Source organism: Castor canadensis, chromosome 5 (genome assembly GCF_047511655.1).
Source record: "Castor canadensis chromosome 5, mCasCan1.hap1v2, whole genome shotgun sequence".
In the NCBI taxonomy this organism is placed as follows: Eukaryota; Metazoa; Chordata; class Mammalia; order Rodentia; family Castoridae; genus Castor; species Castor canadensis.
Window position 1 is genome coordinate 100,860,230 of NC_133390.1, and position 17,886 is coordinate 100,878,115.

At 40.1% G+C, this 17,886-nt stretch overlaps 1 protein-coding gene and 1 pseudogene across 4 annotated transcripts in view; both read left to right on the forward strand.

Moving 5' to 3' along the window:
- Positions 1 to 276: 276 nt before the first annotated feature.
- Golim4 (golgi integral membrane protein 4) overlaps positions 277 to 17,886 on the forward strand; it is an 86,091-nt gene continuing 68,481 nt past the window's right edge. The window contains exon 1 of one of the 4 annotated variants that reach the window (XM_074073841.1): positions 277 to 1,180. In XM_074073841.1, coding sequence (XP_073929942.1) covers positions 994 to 1,180 — 187 coding nt within the window. In that variant the 5' untranslated portion in view covers positions 277 to 993. The remainder of the gene's footprint in view (positions 1,181 to 17,886) is intronic. The other 3 variants (XM_074073839.1, XM_074073842.1, XM_074073840.1) reach the window with 3 other exon arrangements.
- Positions 12,720 to 12,921, forward strand: LOC141423523 (U2 spliceosomal RNA; annotated as a pseudogene).

The window sequence follows — 17,886 nt, forward strand, 5'->3', positions numbered from 1 at the left end:
TTGCTATGTAGATATACTGTACCCCTCTCCACGTGCGTTCCAAGTGCGCACACATACGCACACACACACCCATCATTACCCTGCTTCAGGCCGGGACACGTCCCCCATCCTCCCTGAGTTCCCCGCCCCCTGCTCTTGGCGTCTCCCCACCCACCCGGGCTCCACGTGGGCGCAGCCGGGCGCCAGGCTGCCGCTCGGCCCACGGAGCCCCTGGCCAGCCGCGAGCCGGGAGGGAGGGCGCGGCCCGGGGTCGGACGGACAACGCGGGCGTCCAATCGAGCCTGGCATTGCCTCCCCTAAAGGAGGGAGCGGCGGCTCGCACGGGCCCAATGAGCGGGGAGCCCGAGTGGGACTTCCTCCCGGAATCCCGTTGGCCAGAATAGCGGGGCCGTGGGTGACACGTAAGTTGGGTGGGAGGTGGCGGCGGACGAGACTGGAGCAGCCCGGTCAGTGACACCGGCCTGCCGTCCCGCTGACCGGGGCAGGGCAGCTCGCCCCCACCTCCTCACCCACCGGCCGGCCGTTGGTGGGGCGCCGCCCGGAGCTGGGTCTCTTTGTTGGGCGCGCACCCCGTCCTTTAGGTGACATCAAAGTCGTGCAGTGGGAGCCGGCGCGAGGGGGCGGGGAGCGGCCGGGGCGGGACTCTGAGAACCGCTGGGAAAGCCGGGCCAAAAAGTGGGGAGGAGGAAAAAGGCCGGCAGCGTCAGGGGACCGGCCACTTCTGAAGTATGCGGAGGGCCCCCTCCCGGGCTCGGCCACTCGCTGGGGACAAGCCTTGCAGAAGTTTGGCGGCGTGGATGGCTGCGCGCCCCGCGGTGCGCGGGGGCTGAGCGGGCGCCACTTCCCCTCCGGCCCCGCTTTTGTGTCTCGCTTCTCCTCCTCATGCAGCGTCCGGCCACCTCCTGCGGTGGCCGCTGCTGAGGCTCACTCTCGGGCTGAGCCGGGGAGCCGGGGAGCCCGCGGGCTGCCGCAGCGCGGGGTCCAGACGGGACTATGGGAAACGGGATGTGCTCCCGAAAACAGAAGCGGATCTTCCAGACACTGCTGCTGCTGACCGTGGTGTTCGGCTTTCTCTACGGCGCGATGCTCCACTACGAGCTGCAGACGCAGCTGCGGAAAGCCGAGGCGGTGGCGCTCAAGTACCAGCAGCACCAGGAGTCCCTCTCCGCCCAGTTACAAGGTACAGTTCGTGCGACGCGCGCGGCCCGGGGCCAACTTTGCCCCGCGCCTCTGCTCTGGCCGGAAAAGTTGCTGTGGAGAGCAGTTTGGCACTTCGCGTGTCACCTCTCACCTTCAAAGACATCAGAGGGAGTGGTCCAGAGCTGCAGGACCCCTAAAAGGCCTGGGGAGATGGTATCCCATCCTCTTGCTTCCTCCCAGCCGATATGTTTGAAATTCATAAGCGCCAGCCCATTTTCCTGCCAGGCGTTTGGTTGGTGGGTGAGTGGGTGGGTGGATGCGTAGGCCGGCGAGTGGATGGGTGAGTGCGGAGTCCCTCACCAGACACTTGTCAAAGGCCCAGTTACAATGCCTGCAAACCGGCAGCTCCCCCACCGCTTAGGCCAGCCCATCCCTGAGGACCATAGTTCTGTGGTTTCTCGGATACTTACTTTGCAGTAGACTTTAACAGTTGCCTAAGAAATGAGGAGTTAGGCAGAGATTTCTCAAATAGTGCTATTTTTCCAGGAAAAACTAAGGTATGATCTAGCACCTCCCCAATCGAATGACCCAATCGAATGAAGCTTAGACCTGCTGTTTAGTTTAATAGGGTGACTTGAGAGATGTCGGGTGTACTGAAAAAGTCCACATTACTTGACTGCTCACCATCCTGCAGGTATGTTTTTTAAAAAAAGGTTTATCTTCCCTAGTAGCTTTTATTTAGTTCATCACAGAACCCTGTGTGTGCACGTGCACACGTGTGTATTTTACAATTAGCGTTGGAAAGTCAAAGGGAAAAAAATAATTTTCGGTTTGCCAGAAGCACCAAACACAACTTGTGTTAAGACCTGTTCAAAGACTTAAAGCTTGCATCTTTCCATTCTAGAATCACATTTAAGGTAAATTTCTGAAACATAAATGATACATGACTGCAGTGTAAGCACCATGTGGTCTTGTTAAGGACATAATCACTGTTTATATGGAAAGCTTTTACCTGTACTTGTGTTTTGTTTTCAACACCTATGCAGCTCTCTCTCCAAAAATAAATAAATAAAGTAAATAAATAAGTAAATAAAAATAAGTAGTGAGATCCCAACAGTCTTTGCTGATAATGCAAATTTAGCTTATTTTATATTGCTAGGCGATACAAGCTGGAGGGGAGTTTCTGTCTGTGGATGTGTATACAAACATGAAACAGATGCCTTTCCAGCTATTCTGAGTGTTTTCTAGTAAAAAATTTAAGATGAGAAAAAAAATGATAGGCGACTGATTGCTTGGTCTTGTTCTTTCCAGTTTGGAAGAAAGGGTAGTATTTTTAGTTTACTTGGGCTGCATATAGCCACAGGCAATGAAAGCATGTGGCTGGGCTTAGTTCAAAAGGAAAACCAGTTTTCATATACTCTTAGGTTAAAAAATTCTCTAAACATGTTGAAATATACCCATTATGCATTGTTGGTATGAGAAGGGTGGATATTGACCTACTTAGGTTGAAGTTATCAGCAGCTTCCCTAGGAACTTCAGTACATTTAGACCAAGGGAAAAAACTTGCAGTAGTACCATAAGAGGACTGAATTTTCACAAATGTGGACAGAAGGATCAGGTATAGTAGATTGCATGAGGTTGCAAGCCTTGGTTTCTCAGTTTGAAGACCCATCAAGGTGGAGCCTTAATTTTCACCATTACATCCTCAGTGATGTCTAGTGCCTGATACTCGTAAGGAGAACCAGTACATACTTATCCAAAAAACAAAGAAAAGTCATTCTGAATCATGGTGAGAGAATCAAGTCTGAATTAAAAGCAGGATTAGTATGCTTGTTAGACTTTGCTTCTGTGTCTCTGCTGTTTTGAAAATCAAAACAAACAACAACAAAATATTTTATCCAAGTAGTTCCCTTATCTCAACTGCCAGTGCTGGGACTTGTGGACCAAGGCCCGGATTTCTGATTTGTGGTCTTTATTTGCAGTATTCCATTTTGAACATCGACCTCAATTTCTTTTCTCCTTTAATTTGTCTTCTTTTACTGCTGATACTGAGGGAGAGGAGTGGCAACTGATAACACAGGATCGTTAAAATATACACTCTTTGCTTTGTAGCAAGAGATGAAAATGTTCCCTCCTAGTTTGAATGGGTGGCCTAAAGTCCATTTCTTAATGTATTCTTTCACTACTTCCTCTTGGATTGTGGTGCTGTAACATAACGTATTATGCAGGAAGAATTATTTCACAAGCAGGTTAAAGTTTCTTCTTTTGAAATGGGTTTACTTTTGATTTCAGTGACATTTATTTTGAATTTATTTCATATGTGTAGGCCATTTAATGAACATTTTCTGATGGCATGCAGCTTTTGCTTTCCTTTTCCACTGATAAATGGAATTCGACTCAGAAGTGCTAGGTACCACCTGCATAGATGGGGTTTTTGGACATCAGACTATATTCTTCAGACTTGTTTAATTGGGTGGGATCTCTTACCTGGCTTGGATTAAGATCAGAATTGATTATGAATGGTCTTCTTTTAAAATATGACTCTTAAAAAAAGTTTAGTTTGGCTCTATAATCTGATTGTATACATTTGTTAAGCGAGCATATTTAGGTCATAGGCAATTGAAGAATAGGCTATACTCTATATATACTCGAGAGAGTCCTTTGAAAGTAGGTTACTTATAATCCCAACTGCATTTTGTTATAGATCATTCCATAAATAGGAGCTGGAGGGGGGTGATGCGGGGGAAAGCTCAGAGATCAGACAAACCCCTCCACTAAAATCTATTTCTGTGTCATCTGCCTATCTATCTATCTATTGTCAATGTGTCTAGCTCCCACATTGGCACCTTAATTATACCGAAGAGTAAGGCAGAGGTCACATTCTAGTGGCAGAGGCAGTAACAACCTTTGACCAACACAAGGTTTACTTAATATTTAATTTTTTCCATTGCTTTCAAGTGTGCCATGCACCAATCTCTGTTCCATAAGCAGTGCTTCTCAGAGTGGACTATCCATTATGTCATCTACCGGCTCCCAGACTAACTAAATCACAATCGATGGGGATGGAATCCAGGCCTCCATAGACTTTAAGCTTCCTAAGTGATTCACTGTGCATTCATAGTTGAGAACCACAGCTGTATAATCTTAAAACTGAGCCGCTTCACACCTTTGCCTTACTTGTTTGACCCCAGAAACTTTGTAACTCTTATTCTGACCATGTGATTAAAAGCAGATTGGTTTCTGGATTATGATTCAGTTTCTAGTTCTCCTTCTTTTGTGTGTGTGAACTTGGGCCTCATTTTTCTTGTTTATAAGATAGAAATTAGAATGACTCATTTGTAGGGATATTATGAGGTTTAAACAATGTAATGCCCATGGAACTCTTAGCAATTACCTTGGCACGTAGTAGGAACTGCTTGTTAAAAATTGGTGGTTATTTATTATTACCAGAGTTCCTGTTTGAGGTAAGATAGCTCATCCCTTTTTCTCTTCCCAGGTGTGTCCTGGGTAAAAGTTTGAAATGGCCAATTTTTAAAAAATAGTTAGCCACCTCCTTTTATTGCTTCTAAGGAAAATATATCTAGTGTACTTTACTCTGGAGAAGGGATATTCTGTGACATTTTAAAGGAAGAATTAGAGTATAGTTACTGATTAACCTTCTTCTGGATCAAATCAGATTAGGAGTGGGTGAAACTTCTATGGCAATAACCATGAGCAATAAGGTCTGGAAGAAACATGTAACTATTTAAACTTTTAAAAGGCATTTAGTTGGTATATAAGCAGAGTCCCACATTCCTAAAACACTGTATTACAGTACTGTAATTCCTCCTGTCTTTCCAGTGATGACCAGAAATCTTGAGAAGGGTTTATATAATGTTTTAGATACTCCTATTTCAGGGAAGTACATTGTAACTGTTTAAAAGAAAAAGTTTGGTGCTTCTAAGAGTCACAGTTACATTTAAGTGTGTTTTCTTTTGTGGTGGGCTCCCCTAACATAGCTCAGTAGCCTAAGCATGAAGATATATGGTAATTCATTACCTCTTCATGTTCCACATCCCCTAAATCTGCTTTCATGAAAGAAAAGTGTCCTTTAGTTCAGGTCCAGGCTTTTTAAAATTCCTTCATCCCTAGCTTCTTGGTGCCTGGCATATAGTATGTGCAAATAAATAGTAGGTGTACTAGTGTAGTATTTTCTCTGCCTATGGCTGTGCTTATGTATTTGGGCAGAGTAGTATTCATGGATGTGGGCTCAGGAGTCAGAGCACTTGAATTTAATTTTCTGTTATCCTTTTTACCTGCTGTGTGATCTTGGGCAAATTAGTAAACTTTCTGTGACTTAGTTTCTTCATATGTGATAGTGAGGATAACAGTTCATCATGCGAATCAATAGTGTTAGCTGGTATACAGTGGTAACAAGTGTGAAGCTTGTATTTGGACTGCTGGGGACGCTCATGTGCAACAGGAGGTTCACAGACTTTGAGCATAGGCAATGTGTGGTATAGATGGTCATTTTCAAGTGCAAAGTGAAGACTTTAAAAACACCAGTTAGACATTTTCTATTAAATAGGCATCCTCACTGAAGTACATCTTACAGTTAGAAGGAGGTATTTATTGAGCTGTTGTTTTTGAAACTACTAGTAAGTAGTTCAGTAGTTTTTCTATATGTGAATTTATTTATTGATTTAAAGATAAAGGTGTCTATACACTTCTTGAAACTCTGACTCAGAAAAGTCTTCTGTTAAATGTATATGATATATGTGAGAATCCATAACCAATTCCATACTTATGCTTACCTTCTTCATTCATGTGAAGTGGAACATGCCAATTCTGTAAAAAGTAAAAATTGGTTAACAATATATGAGAAATGTACATTATGGGGGGGAACCTTTAGGTGAGTTGCAGGTAGGTTGGAAACCTACCTTTACTTTTCTTATTTTTTAAATGTCTTTGCAAGGGCTGATTCCTGTAGGTCTAGGGCACAAGACTGAATTCCATTTGCCAAAGGAATAAGTGAATTGGGGTTGGGGAAGTAAAGAGTGACTGAAGATGATATGGTCCAAAAAACCAAAGATTGGAGAGAAACAAGAAGAGGAGAGGAAGAGAAAAAGGGACTGGTATCAGTTGGTGACTTTTCAAAGCATTAGGTTCTCTTCTCCACATTCTGGAAAGAAAGTAGTGGGGAATAGTGAAGGGACAGTGGGTTAGAACATCACATGTGGCCCAAATGCCATTCTGGTGTTTCTCAGTAGAGTAACCTCTCTGAATTTCAGCTTCTTCATGTTTGAGTTGGGGCTAAAGATGTCTATCTTGCACACTTGTATGGATTACAAATAGTATATCTAAAGTGATTCAGCATAGCCTACTGTTTATTAGCAACCAGGGCTGCTGTTGCTGGATCAGTATTGGCTTCTTTTTATTTTGCCCACCCGTCACATCATGCAGTAGGTAATAGTACTGGCCTAAGTGTGATGGCTTCAGAGCTTTCAAAGTTTCAGTGCCCAACTTGGCTGAAGCTTTAAGACACTCTCATTCAGTCTTCTCTACCCTTTTGACCCTACTTGGGAGAAGAAAGAGCCTGAAAACACTTTACATGATAGAATAGAAAAACATGCTGTTTTTCATTTTGACAAGTGTTCCAGTTTTATCACTGAGGACAAAATGTGCTTGCTACTTTTGCCATTAGATGGTTTTATAGCATTGTTTAGAAGTGAAAGCTATATGTATATGATTTTTTGTAAAAGAAAAATGATAAAGTATATTTGCTTTTTGAGCCACTAATGTTTGCAGTAAAGTTATTTTGATGATATTTTGAAGATTTATTTGAAGAGTAAATTACTTTTAATAATATTAATTGAGTGCCTACCATGTTCAGTTACTACACTAAGCATGTTACTTGCATTTTATCATTTATCAGTGATACTAGCACCTTAGTGAATGAGCAGTCTGAGGCTTAGAGCAGGTAAGTAGCTTGCCAGTGTCAACATGTGGTATAATGAAACTGAGCATAGACCCCTAATGTGACTTCCTTGCTGTTTTTCTCCATGGTACAGCATGGTGAAAATTATTACAGCACCTCTTATTAATGGCATTGAGAAAGTAGGTTAGATGGGTCACATGAGAATACAAGATAAAATTTAGAATAGGAGGTAAGAGGTGATTATCTAGGTGGCTTTGCTGGGGTTGTAGGGCATTTGCTGCTGCCATGAAAGGTGATTTTTGTTGGCTCTGCAGTTGATTTTAGTTGATGCAGATGCTACCTGAAATAACATCAGATCACATAATGGAAAAACTTAACAGTTCTTTTTCATTGCTTTCTTGACAAGTCAAGGTTAAAGTCTTAATTTGATGCTGGAATCTGTCTCCTCTATACAACTGTTCACTTGCTTTCTCAAAGAGACTTCAGGCAACCAACAGCCTGCCAGCTACAACTTAGAGTTTTATGGTATATACTTTTTAAAATTAAATAATCCATTAATTATCATCCATTAATGCAGTGTACATCAAAATTTTCATTTACAAGATAGTGGTGTAAATTTTTCTTTTTAGAAGTATATTTTAGGGGAATAATAATTTGATAATACCTAGTACCTTACAGTTTTTGCATGGGTATGGTGAGAACTGACTGTGAGAGGTACCTGCATGCCTGAGGTTTAGGATTAACCTAACTGATCAAATCTGATCCAAACACAGAATTTTACAGCTAATTTCCTGAATTCTGAGATGGGCAAATCACTCCCTTTGTGTCCTAAGCCAAACCCAGAGCCCACATATTCTGGTTTCCATTGCTAAGTAGTAGTGTTCTGCTCCCCTGTGGACCACACTGCTCTTTTCTCAGGTTGAACAGAAATAGGGATTGCTGTTCTATTTATTTATCTTATTGTTGTGGTTGGTGGGGGTACATTGTGGCATTTATGAAAGTTGCTACAACGTATCAAATATATTATACCTGAATTCACCTGCTGTACCCACCATTCTTTATCTCCTCTTTCCCCACTCCTGGAACAGTTTCAACAGGTATCATTTTTACATTTACTTACATGTGTACACAGTACTTGAGCCATATTCGCCCTCCCAAACCCTTTCCCCACCCTTCTCCTCTCCCACAGTCACCAACCACTGCCACAACCCCAGGACATGTTCTGCCCTCCTATTACCTGATTTTATAGAAGAAAAATGAAAAAAAAAGACATTTTTTTTTTGTCTAAGATAGCCACAAGGGAGTTTCCTTGTGACATTTCCATGTATATATGTATTATAGCCCAAATTGGTTCATCTCCTCATTTTTCTTCTTTCTACTTTAGTCCCTTTCTTATAGTAGTTTCAACCAGTGTAAAAATTCTATATTCATTCTTGTATAGAGAGTACACCAACCATATTCACCTTCTTAATTTCCTTATTTTACTCTCCCCCTATCAGAAGGTATTACTATTTCTAAACAATGGAATTGTTTAAAATTTGGGAATGGAATTTCTGAGTGGAGTATTTGTGTTCCTTGTTGTCATTGGCCCGTGAGTGTTTATACTGAAGACACGCCTGTCAGTCATTCCCATTCACTCACTGATAAGCTTCACTAAGTAGGAATGTGGAGGGACATGACTGTGAAATAAATTGGTCTCTTCAATAGCCTGACATTTAAAAAGAAATTGGTTTAACTATTTTTCATATATAAAATGCCACAATATGATAGATAGTGAATAGAATAGTAAAACATGTGCTATCATTCTGAAGGATGGACATTATAGAACATTCAGGTGATTCTCTTTGCTTTCCTTTGGGAATAAATGAATTTAGAAGATACAAGCATTTTCTACTTCATATTTCATTTAAAATGTCTTTAATTGGAATTTTTGTTGTGAATGATAAAGTAGTTTGCAAATAAAGATACTAAAGAGAGCTTTGACATTATTTATGTGTTCTTGACAATAGGTATAATGTAAAACAAATATTAAAAGTATTATTGCACAGCTGATAATTATTTGGTTACTCAGTTTTGTTTGAGTACAGCAATTCATCAAATTTTATAAGTGAGATTTAATGTTATAAATGTATAGTTTCTGCCATACTGTGTCAGTATCTGAACTTTTAAAGAAATTCTGAGAGGGATTTTTAAAAGGACTTAATATTCTAATTAAAGGTTTGGATAATCTAAAACAAGTTAAATAGTACTGATGTCAAGCATCGCTTTTATAGAACATGAAAAATAAATCCTCTTTACTGCATAGGTGAGTTTCTGCTTAAAATTCAGAAGTCATCCAAATTTGATCCAGGTGAGACTGCTTGGGTACAGTTCCTTATGTATAACTCTTCAAAAACAGTTCCTTCTCATCTGTAGATCTGTAAAACTAAAAACCCAAATTATACTTTTAACGCTGTTAACATACAGTGGTGGGGCAGGCATGAGATATCTAGATACTCCTATTCAAAAGAGCCAGAAAATGGGAGGTATTTGAGTCACTGGTCCATAGTAGTTCTGATATCCAAGTTGGCAAATGCTCCATAGTTAGGTCTGGAGTTGTGGGTGTATTTACAGCCCTGACCGTCCTCTGGGGCTCTTGGTTCTTATCTTTGGGCGATACTTTCTTTAGTGAAAGGATGCACATGCTTGCCCCAGAGTGTTTTCTTCAGCCTGCTCCTGTCAGTGGAATTTTGGGGACTTAGGGACTCTTTTTACTTAGTATTATCTCTGTCTTTTTCAATTCAAAATGGCAGTGTTTCTCTTGATACAATCCTCCCAAAACATTTGAGGGTCTGCCGGGAGACTTCTTGGAATTTTCTTCATGAGCGAAAAGCTGCACCCATACTTCTTTCCAAGCTAAATCCTTTTCTACTTTGTGCTTCCAGTGGGGCAGGTGAGGCAGAGCCCTCAGTTTGCTGAGGGCATCTTTGATTCTGGGAGGAGGTCCTGTTAGATGACTGAATGGTAAGTGTGCGAGATAGCCCTTTTCATTGTTGCAAGGTCTTCATAAAAAGATTTTACAGCCACGCCCTTAGCTTTTGTCTTTACATCGTGTTTTCCTGGTAAGGTCTTAGTAGCCTGGTAGCGCATGTTTTCTGGAAGTAATGCTTGGGCCTTTTTTGTTTGTTTGTTATTTGAGGTCTTGCGTGTCAACTCAGGGCTTCACACTTAGGCAAACACTCTACCATTTTCACTTAAGCCACATTCCCAGTACTTTTGTTTTTAGGTTTTTTTCAGATAGATCCTGCTGGTCTTAGACCAAGATCCTCCTACTTCTGCCTCCTAAGTAACTGGGATTATAGGTATGACCCACCACACCTGGCTTGTTTTTGAGATAGGGTCTTCCTTACTTTTGGACTGACCTTGAACCTTGATCTGCCTGTTTCTGCTTACTGAAGTACCGTTATTAAATTTAGCATTATCTGCTGTCCAGACAGGCTGAGAATTTTCAAACCCATGAAGTCCTGGCTTCTTTTTGTTTAGGCATCATTCCCTTAAGTTACCCTTTTCCTATAGTGTTTACTATAAAACAGTGGGAAGAAGCCATTTTTTTTGGTGGGGGGGGCCTGTCCTTAACTAGGCCACTCAATACAGTTTTACTTCCAATGTAACTGCAAGTGACTGCAGGTCACACAACTACACATTAAGTGTGAGTATCACTAAGTTTTCTGGCATCCTGTGCTTTCTAGTTTCCAATAAACTTTTTCATTTAAGTCCTTTCATCAGTCTTCAGGTCCGCACTTTTGCAAACAGTGTTTTTCTGGCTCCTTACACGTCCCTGGTACTTTTCTTAAGGTCAAGTGCACAATTCCAAAACTGTTCCTCCTTTAGATTTTGTGGCAGCAAGCACTACACTTCCAAGTATGTATTAGTTATCTTCCTGCAAAGCAAATTATCCTCAAACTGAATTGGCTTAGAATAACAAACACTGTCTCCCAGCTTCTGCGGGAAAGGAACCTGGGCTTCTCTGGGAGACTTGGGCTGGCAGGAGGTTGCAGTCAAGCTGCTCACTGGGTTGGAGTTGTCTTAGACTTGATTAGAGTAGAAGGAGGGATTCAGAGTTCACTCGTGAAAGTGTTAGAAGTGGGTCTTCTAACAAGAGACCCAGAGAGTTTGGAGTGCAGGCACCCAAAATAATAGTGTAGGTCTTCCAATAACCTGATCTTGGAAGTGATTTCCCAGCATTTCTGCATGCCCTGTTTATTACAATTGAACCATTAAGTTCAGCCTGCTCTCAGGGGAAGGTGCTTTTGAGGATGTAGATAACAGAAGCCAGGGACTACTGGGACCATTGCCATGATGTGAGAATACTTGTTTGAATATTATTAGTCCTTGCCAAAGCCACCATATCATTCACTGAGCACGTGCTGTGAACCAGGCTCTGCTCAAAATTATTTTCTTGGATTATCTGACTGAAAATATTTTTGTAAAAATGTTTCACTATACATTAAAATGTGATTTACCATTAAATGTGAAGTATATTAACAAGAAGTGGCATTTGAAATCATGGTACTTCAAAGGGAAGTTATCTGATATCTGACTTGGAAAAATTAAAATTCCTTGTGATTCTTTGAAGTGTAAGCCCAGCTACTAGGCTAAGGGGGTCTCCCATGGAGGAAGGTATCACGTACTTGGGGGAATTTCAAAACCCATTGGTAATGTGTGAAGTTTTCCTACTTCTCCAAGTGACTGCATTTCCTTCTTTTATTAGTGTTTATTAATTGTGCAGTGGGGTTTCATTGTGGTAGTTCCATGCATGCATGTATTGAACTTTGGCCAAATTCACCTTCTTTATTACTCTTTCTTGTTTTCTTTCCCCCTCTCCACAGGCCCCCCCTCTTTTTATTCTTTTACAACTTTTAATGGGTTTCATTATGCTATTTTCATACATGCATGTAATGTTCTGTAATCAAGTTCACCCCATTACCTTTTTCTTTCTCCCTCCTCTCTTGCAACAGAAGTGACTAATTCTTTGGCCATAAATCGGGAATAGTACAGTGTGTTTATTCATGCAGTATCTTCACCTGGTATACCTTATTGACTGCAGCCCTTGGCGAAGCGCTTGTTATTTGATAGAAGATCATTATTTTTCAGAGTTGTATGAGTCAAGTCTTGCAGTTGTACCAGTCTTTGATTAAAGAAAGAACATAATTATACAACTGATCATTTCTTTGTTTCCCCACTTTTGTAGTACTGGGGTTTGAAATCAAGGCCTCAAGCTTGGTAGGCAGTTGCTCTCCCACTTGAGTCACACACCCAGTCTTTAATTGCTTTAGTTATTTTTCAGGTATCATCTTCTGGTTTTGCCAGGGACCAGCCTCAGACCATTATTCTCCTCATTTCTGGCTCCCAAGTAGCTGGGATTACAGGTGTGAACCAGTGTGCTGGGCATGACTAATAATTTCAGTTTGTTCATTCACCCCTATTTTGAAAGTCAAATTAAAAATTTTGCCATATATGAATCATCATGTGTGATATTAATAAAAATTAGAGTGTAAGAGTATATTACGTAAAAGTCATTAAATGTGTTCTGAACAGTTATAATTCTAAGTTCATAGTTCTCCTAAACATAAGTATTTCTATTTTCCATTTGACTTCAATTGAACTTTCCAACATATATTTCATTGCGTCCTGGCCTTTGGGCTATGATCAAGTGTTGTATCTGTTCTTATCAGCTTAATATCTGAATTGTCCTCAATCTCAAAACATATTTCCATTAAGAGATTAGATAAAAACTAAATAGAGAATATCTTGTCAAAATTTTTTGAGGCCATATTCCATTCAAGAATCAAGGAGAGTTCTGCCCTTGTCACTGAGAAGTTGCTATTGAATTTCTGTAGAATCAACCATTCTCCTCCCACCCCATTGCTATGTTTGTAGGTAACAGGTTGCTGCCATGATATTCATTGCCACTGTACTTTGGTGGGGACGTCTACTTATGGTGCCATTCACAAAGATGCCTTAAGCCCCTGTGACATATAACCTCTTTTCTGTCCTTGGTTCCAGAAACAAAAATGGGGAAATTCCCTACATATTCTATAATGCATTAATAATATGCAGTTTGGTTCTTAGGGAGGCTTGTATGCTGTATTTTTCTCATATAATTTTCTTTTTGCTCTCTGAATTTGGCTAGGGTCCATCTGGATTAAGCTAGAAGATGTCGTCTTCTATTGAAACTGTCCAAGGAAGCAATAGCTACTAGTTAGGTAGAATGATGGTATTTGTGAGTGCATGTGAGACCCTTCATGTAGGTTCTACGAAGTCTTCATTTGAGGGTCCCACCCTAGCAATACTTTGAATAAGGGCTGAGCCTTTATGAAGAAAGTCTGTTTTGGTCTTACCCTTGGCCTCTAGATTTTCTCAACTCTCCCTCCTGCATAACAACAACTCATTGCCTAAGACCTTCTCTTTTTTAAAGGTAGCACTTTCAATTTGGGGTTCATAGGGACCCATGAACCTCCTGAAAGCATATGTCAGTTCTGTGTATCTCCCTTTTCCCAAGAAGCCTTAGCTTTAATAAGATTCTGAAAGCTTCAGTGATCTGGTAAAGGTCAAGAGCCACTGCTTTAGGGCAAATTCCTCTTTCTGAGGTCCTTTCAAGTCCACCTTGGAATTTGACCTCCTCTGGTTCCAGCCATGAACCCTGTAGACATGACTGCCCTACAGTGTTGATAGTTATTTCTCCAAAGCCATAACCAGTTTACCACCTTCCCTGTCTGCAATCAAAGAAGAATCCTAGTTAGTGACTTTCATGGCATTTAACAACTGGAATTCCTAGAAGCGAATAGTAATTGTTTAGTAAATAATAAAGAAGACTTTCAATTACATAAGAAATTTATACTTTTCAAATTCTTAATCTGAAAATAACACTGTTATAAAGTAAAATACTATATTATTACTATTTTAAATTTAGGAAAACAGAAATCATGCAGCAGGACAGTGACACATTTGGAATTAATACTCAAGCTGCTACGTTACTAACTCAGGGCTTTTGCTAAAGTCCTGTTTCCAAGGCTCCCTCACCCTGGAACTAAAAATGAAATTTTAGCAGCATTCACAAAATGGAATTTCTAGCTGTGCCTCTTCTTAGGGCTTGCTCCCCTTTCTAGATTCAGCCAGTTAAGAATATTCCTTTACAGTGACTTACCTGGACTTTGAGAGTTGGTCCCCTTGGAATTCATCTGCTACCCTCTACCCCTTTCATCTCTGTTCACTATGTTCATGGAAGATGCTGTTGGCTAGTCAAGCTACTGATGATGTTTGGCCTCTACAGCTTCCCACTGTCAGTATTATGCTTACACTGCTCGTTCTTGGCTCTCACGGGCCCTTGAGGAGCCAGGCAGGCTCCCTAGGGACTGGGTGTCAGGGCAATAAGGGTGAGAGTCCTGTGAGGAGCTTAGCTTTACCATCCTTTCCTTCCGTCTCCAGTAAATTCTTCTTGATCTGCAATTAGAGGCATAGGCTGTCCCTTACCATAGCATAATTCCTTTTCAAACTCTTCTGCATCCTGGCTGGTAGACAGGGCTTATGCTCACGTTGAGATCCTGCTAACATTCACCTCACCACAGGCTGCCATGCATCTTTAACTTCACCTTGACCTCATGAGGGGGAGGAGAGGATTTGAAGCTCATCACTCAACTGATTATCCAGCTGTGTTTTTTAGTTTCCAGATGTGGCAGTTATATCATCTTCTAATAAATCATATTGGTAGAATAGGAAAGAAACAGAGCCCAGGTTGCAAGTATCAGTGTATAGATATGTTTCGGTTTGGCCCATGCAGTGCTCTGAAAAATTTCACAGTAGTGTCTACATGGAAAAAGAAAGTTGTTTTTTTTTTTTAAACATAAACATCTGGATTTCCAACTTTACAGGAAAAGTCATAAGATCCTGCAGCCCTGGGTTTGCATTCCTGTGTGGTGAGTGACTAGCTGCCCATTTGGAATGGGGTCTGTGGACTTCCTTGGCCAAAATTCCAAATGTAGCTGCTTTGGGCATTTGCATGAACTGGCATGGCTGCTTTAAGCACCTGCATTTGTCATTCTGTATCTTGAATAACTTTTTTAGTTTCTCAGTGACAAAAGTGAATGTCAGAAAGATGGAATGGCCTGACAGCTGTGCTGTTCAGTACAATAGCCACTGGTTTACCTGTGGCAGTAGCATTAGAAATGTAGCTAGGGTGGTGGCCAAGGAACTGAATCCCAGTATTTTTAATGTTAAGTGTAATTAAGTTAAACCTAAAACTTAAAACTATACCGTGTGGAATATTTTTCTGTTAAATGTGACTTTATTGTTTTTGTGAGATTACATTTCAATTTAACTGTAGTGTTACATAGGATATTATTGATGCATTATAGTGCACATATACTTGCCATGTTTTTACATGTGGCTAATAGAAATTTTAAAATTATAACCACTTCAGAGATATTTCCTCTGTTGTGTTGACCTGATAAAAGCCACATAGCTTCTGGTTAGTAAGTCTGGGAATTCCCAGAAGAACTCTGTGATGCCATATTTTTCTCCATTGTTAAAGTGTTGCCCAACTTTTCTTCTAAGTCTTAGGAATCTTTTATTATAACACAATCCCACACTCTCCTACAGGAATTTGTTTTTCCTCATTTTTGTATAGTCTAAAACACAAAAGTGATGTTATGGCCAGGTGAGGTGGCACACACGTAATCTCAGCACTTGGGAGGTTGAGGCAGTTCTGGGCCAGCCCAAGGAAAGTTAAGGAGAAGCTGTCTCAAAAACAAGATTCAGAACAGAAAGGGTGAAGGCAAAGCTGAAGGGTTCAATCCCTAATACCACAAGCAGAAATTTTAGCACTATTTACTAGTAATAATAATATGGTAAGAATTAATTTTATTAATTTTATTTTCACTGAGTTATTTATGTAGCAAAATAATCTTTAACATACTCAAAATAACATTGCATTTGATTTTGTAACAAATATATATTTAAAAAGTGGTGTAAAAGTAATTTTGATGGTATGAAAGTGCTTCTGTAGCTATTTGTTGTAGCTATAAAGTTAGAGAAGTCTTTTAGTAGACCTAATGTGTTCATTTTATATTTTTCTTAAATTAGTTGTTGTTTTTATTTTTCTAAATGATTAGATAAGACTTAAACACTTTACAAATAAAATATTGGCTATGGCAGTAGCTCAATCAAATCTAACATTTACTTTGATAAAGTAGTTCATTTTTCAACACCCAGCTAGAATGGGTGTCATCAAGAAAGCAAGAAACAACAAATGCTGGCAAGGATGTGTACAAAAGAAACCATCATACAGTGTTGGTGGGAATATAGATTAGTATAGTCACTATGGGGATGAAGTTCATCAAAAAGCTAAAAAGAGAACTCCCACATGTCCCTTTGTGGTACCCGAAGGCTTGTAAGTCAGCACAATAGAGACACCTGCACATTCAAATTTATTGCTGCACTATTCACAATAGTCAAGTTATGAAATCAGCCTAGGGACCATAAACCAACGAATGGTTAAAGAAAATGTGGTAAATATACACAGTGGAGTATTACTCAGCTGTAAGACGAATGAAATTATGTCATTTTTAGGATAATAGATGGAACTGGAGATCATCATGTTAAGCAAAAGAAGTCAGATTTGTAAAGACAAATACCACATGTTTTTTCTCATATGCAGAATCTAGATACATAAATATAAGTAAAGTAAAAAACAAACAAAATGCCATGAACCTATATGGAGGACTATTAGGGGGAAAAGGGTGGTGAGGGGAAGGGACCATGGATGGTAATGGGGAGGGGTAAAAAAAGATCAAAGTATATTTTATGAAAGTGTCATAATGAAACCAATTATTTTATACAATAAAAGGTTCTAAAAAATAAATGATTTTGACATTTTATGTATTGAACTTACATACCTGAAAGTGTAAAATCTGTATGAAAACTACCTAGTGAGTTTTCATAAACACAGCTGTGTTACCAGCATCTAGAGTAGCATGCATAGCAATAACCAGCATCTTTGCAGCTTCCTGTTCCCCCTTTTAGTCCCGGTCTTCTACACTTGAGAACAACCACTGTTGATTGGTTTCTGCTGTTTTTGTACTTTTAATAAATGAAATAAAACAACGTATACTCTTGTGTTTGGCTTATTTCGCTGACCATTGTGAGATTTGTCCAAAGTGTGACAGGTAGTTGAAGATGTTTCATTGGTATGCCATTGTGTAAGTTGATCACAGTTTATCACTCTCCCATTGATGGGCGTTTGTGTATCTGTTGCTGCCATTGGGAAACTCTTGTTCCTTTGACTTTTGTTTTTTAAGGACCAGCAGATTCTTGAGTGCTTGATGACTATTTTGAGTAAGAATGCAACTTACCAACTACTTGAGTGCATTTGCAAAATTATTATCTTACTATTGCTCACCTGCTAATAACTGTTTAGTGCCCTCATGTATCCCTTCTGTAATCACTGGTCTATTATTAGTACAAATTTTAAAATATGATCCAAAAATAAAAAATAACCAAAATGTAAGTACTCAAAACACCAGCATTTGTGGCATTGTTCAGTCAAGGTATAAATTGCTCAAGTGTCTCAATATAAGCTGGCTTATCCATTCTCTATTTACTCACTTGGAACATGATTTTTCCATTTTATATAGTAAATGGGTGACTTAAAAAAATCTACTTTTTAAAAGAGAGTTAGAGCAGGCCTAGCTATTGCCTTTCACTAGGTTAATTTCCTGAGACACGTTCACAAACTCCAGGTTTGGAAATGCTACCTCTTCCAGAAAAGATTCCTAGTCTAACTGAGCATTTGA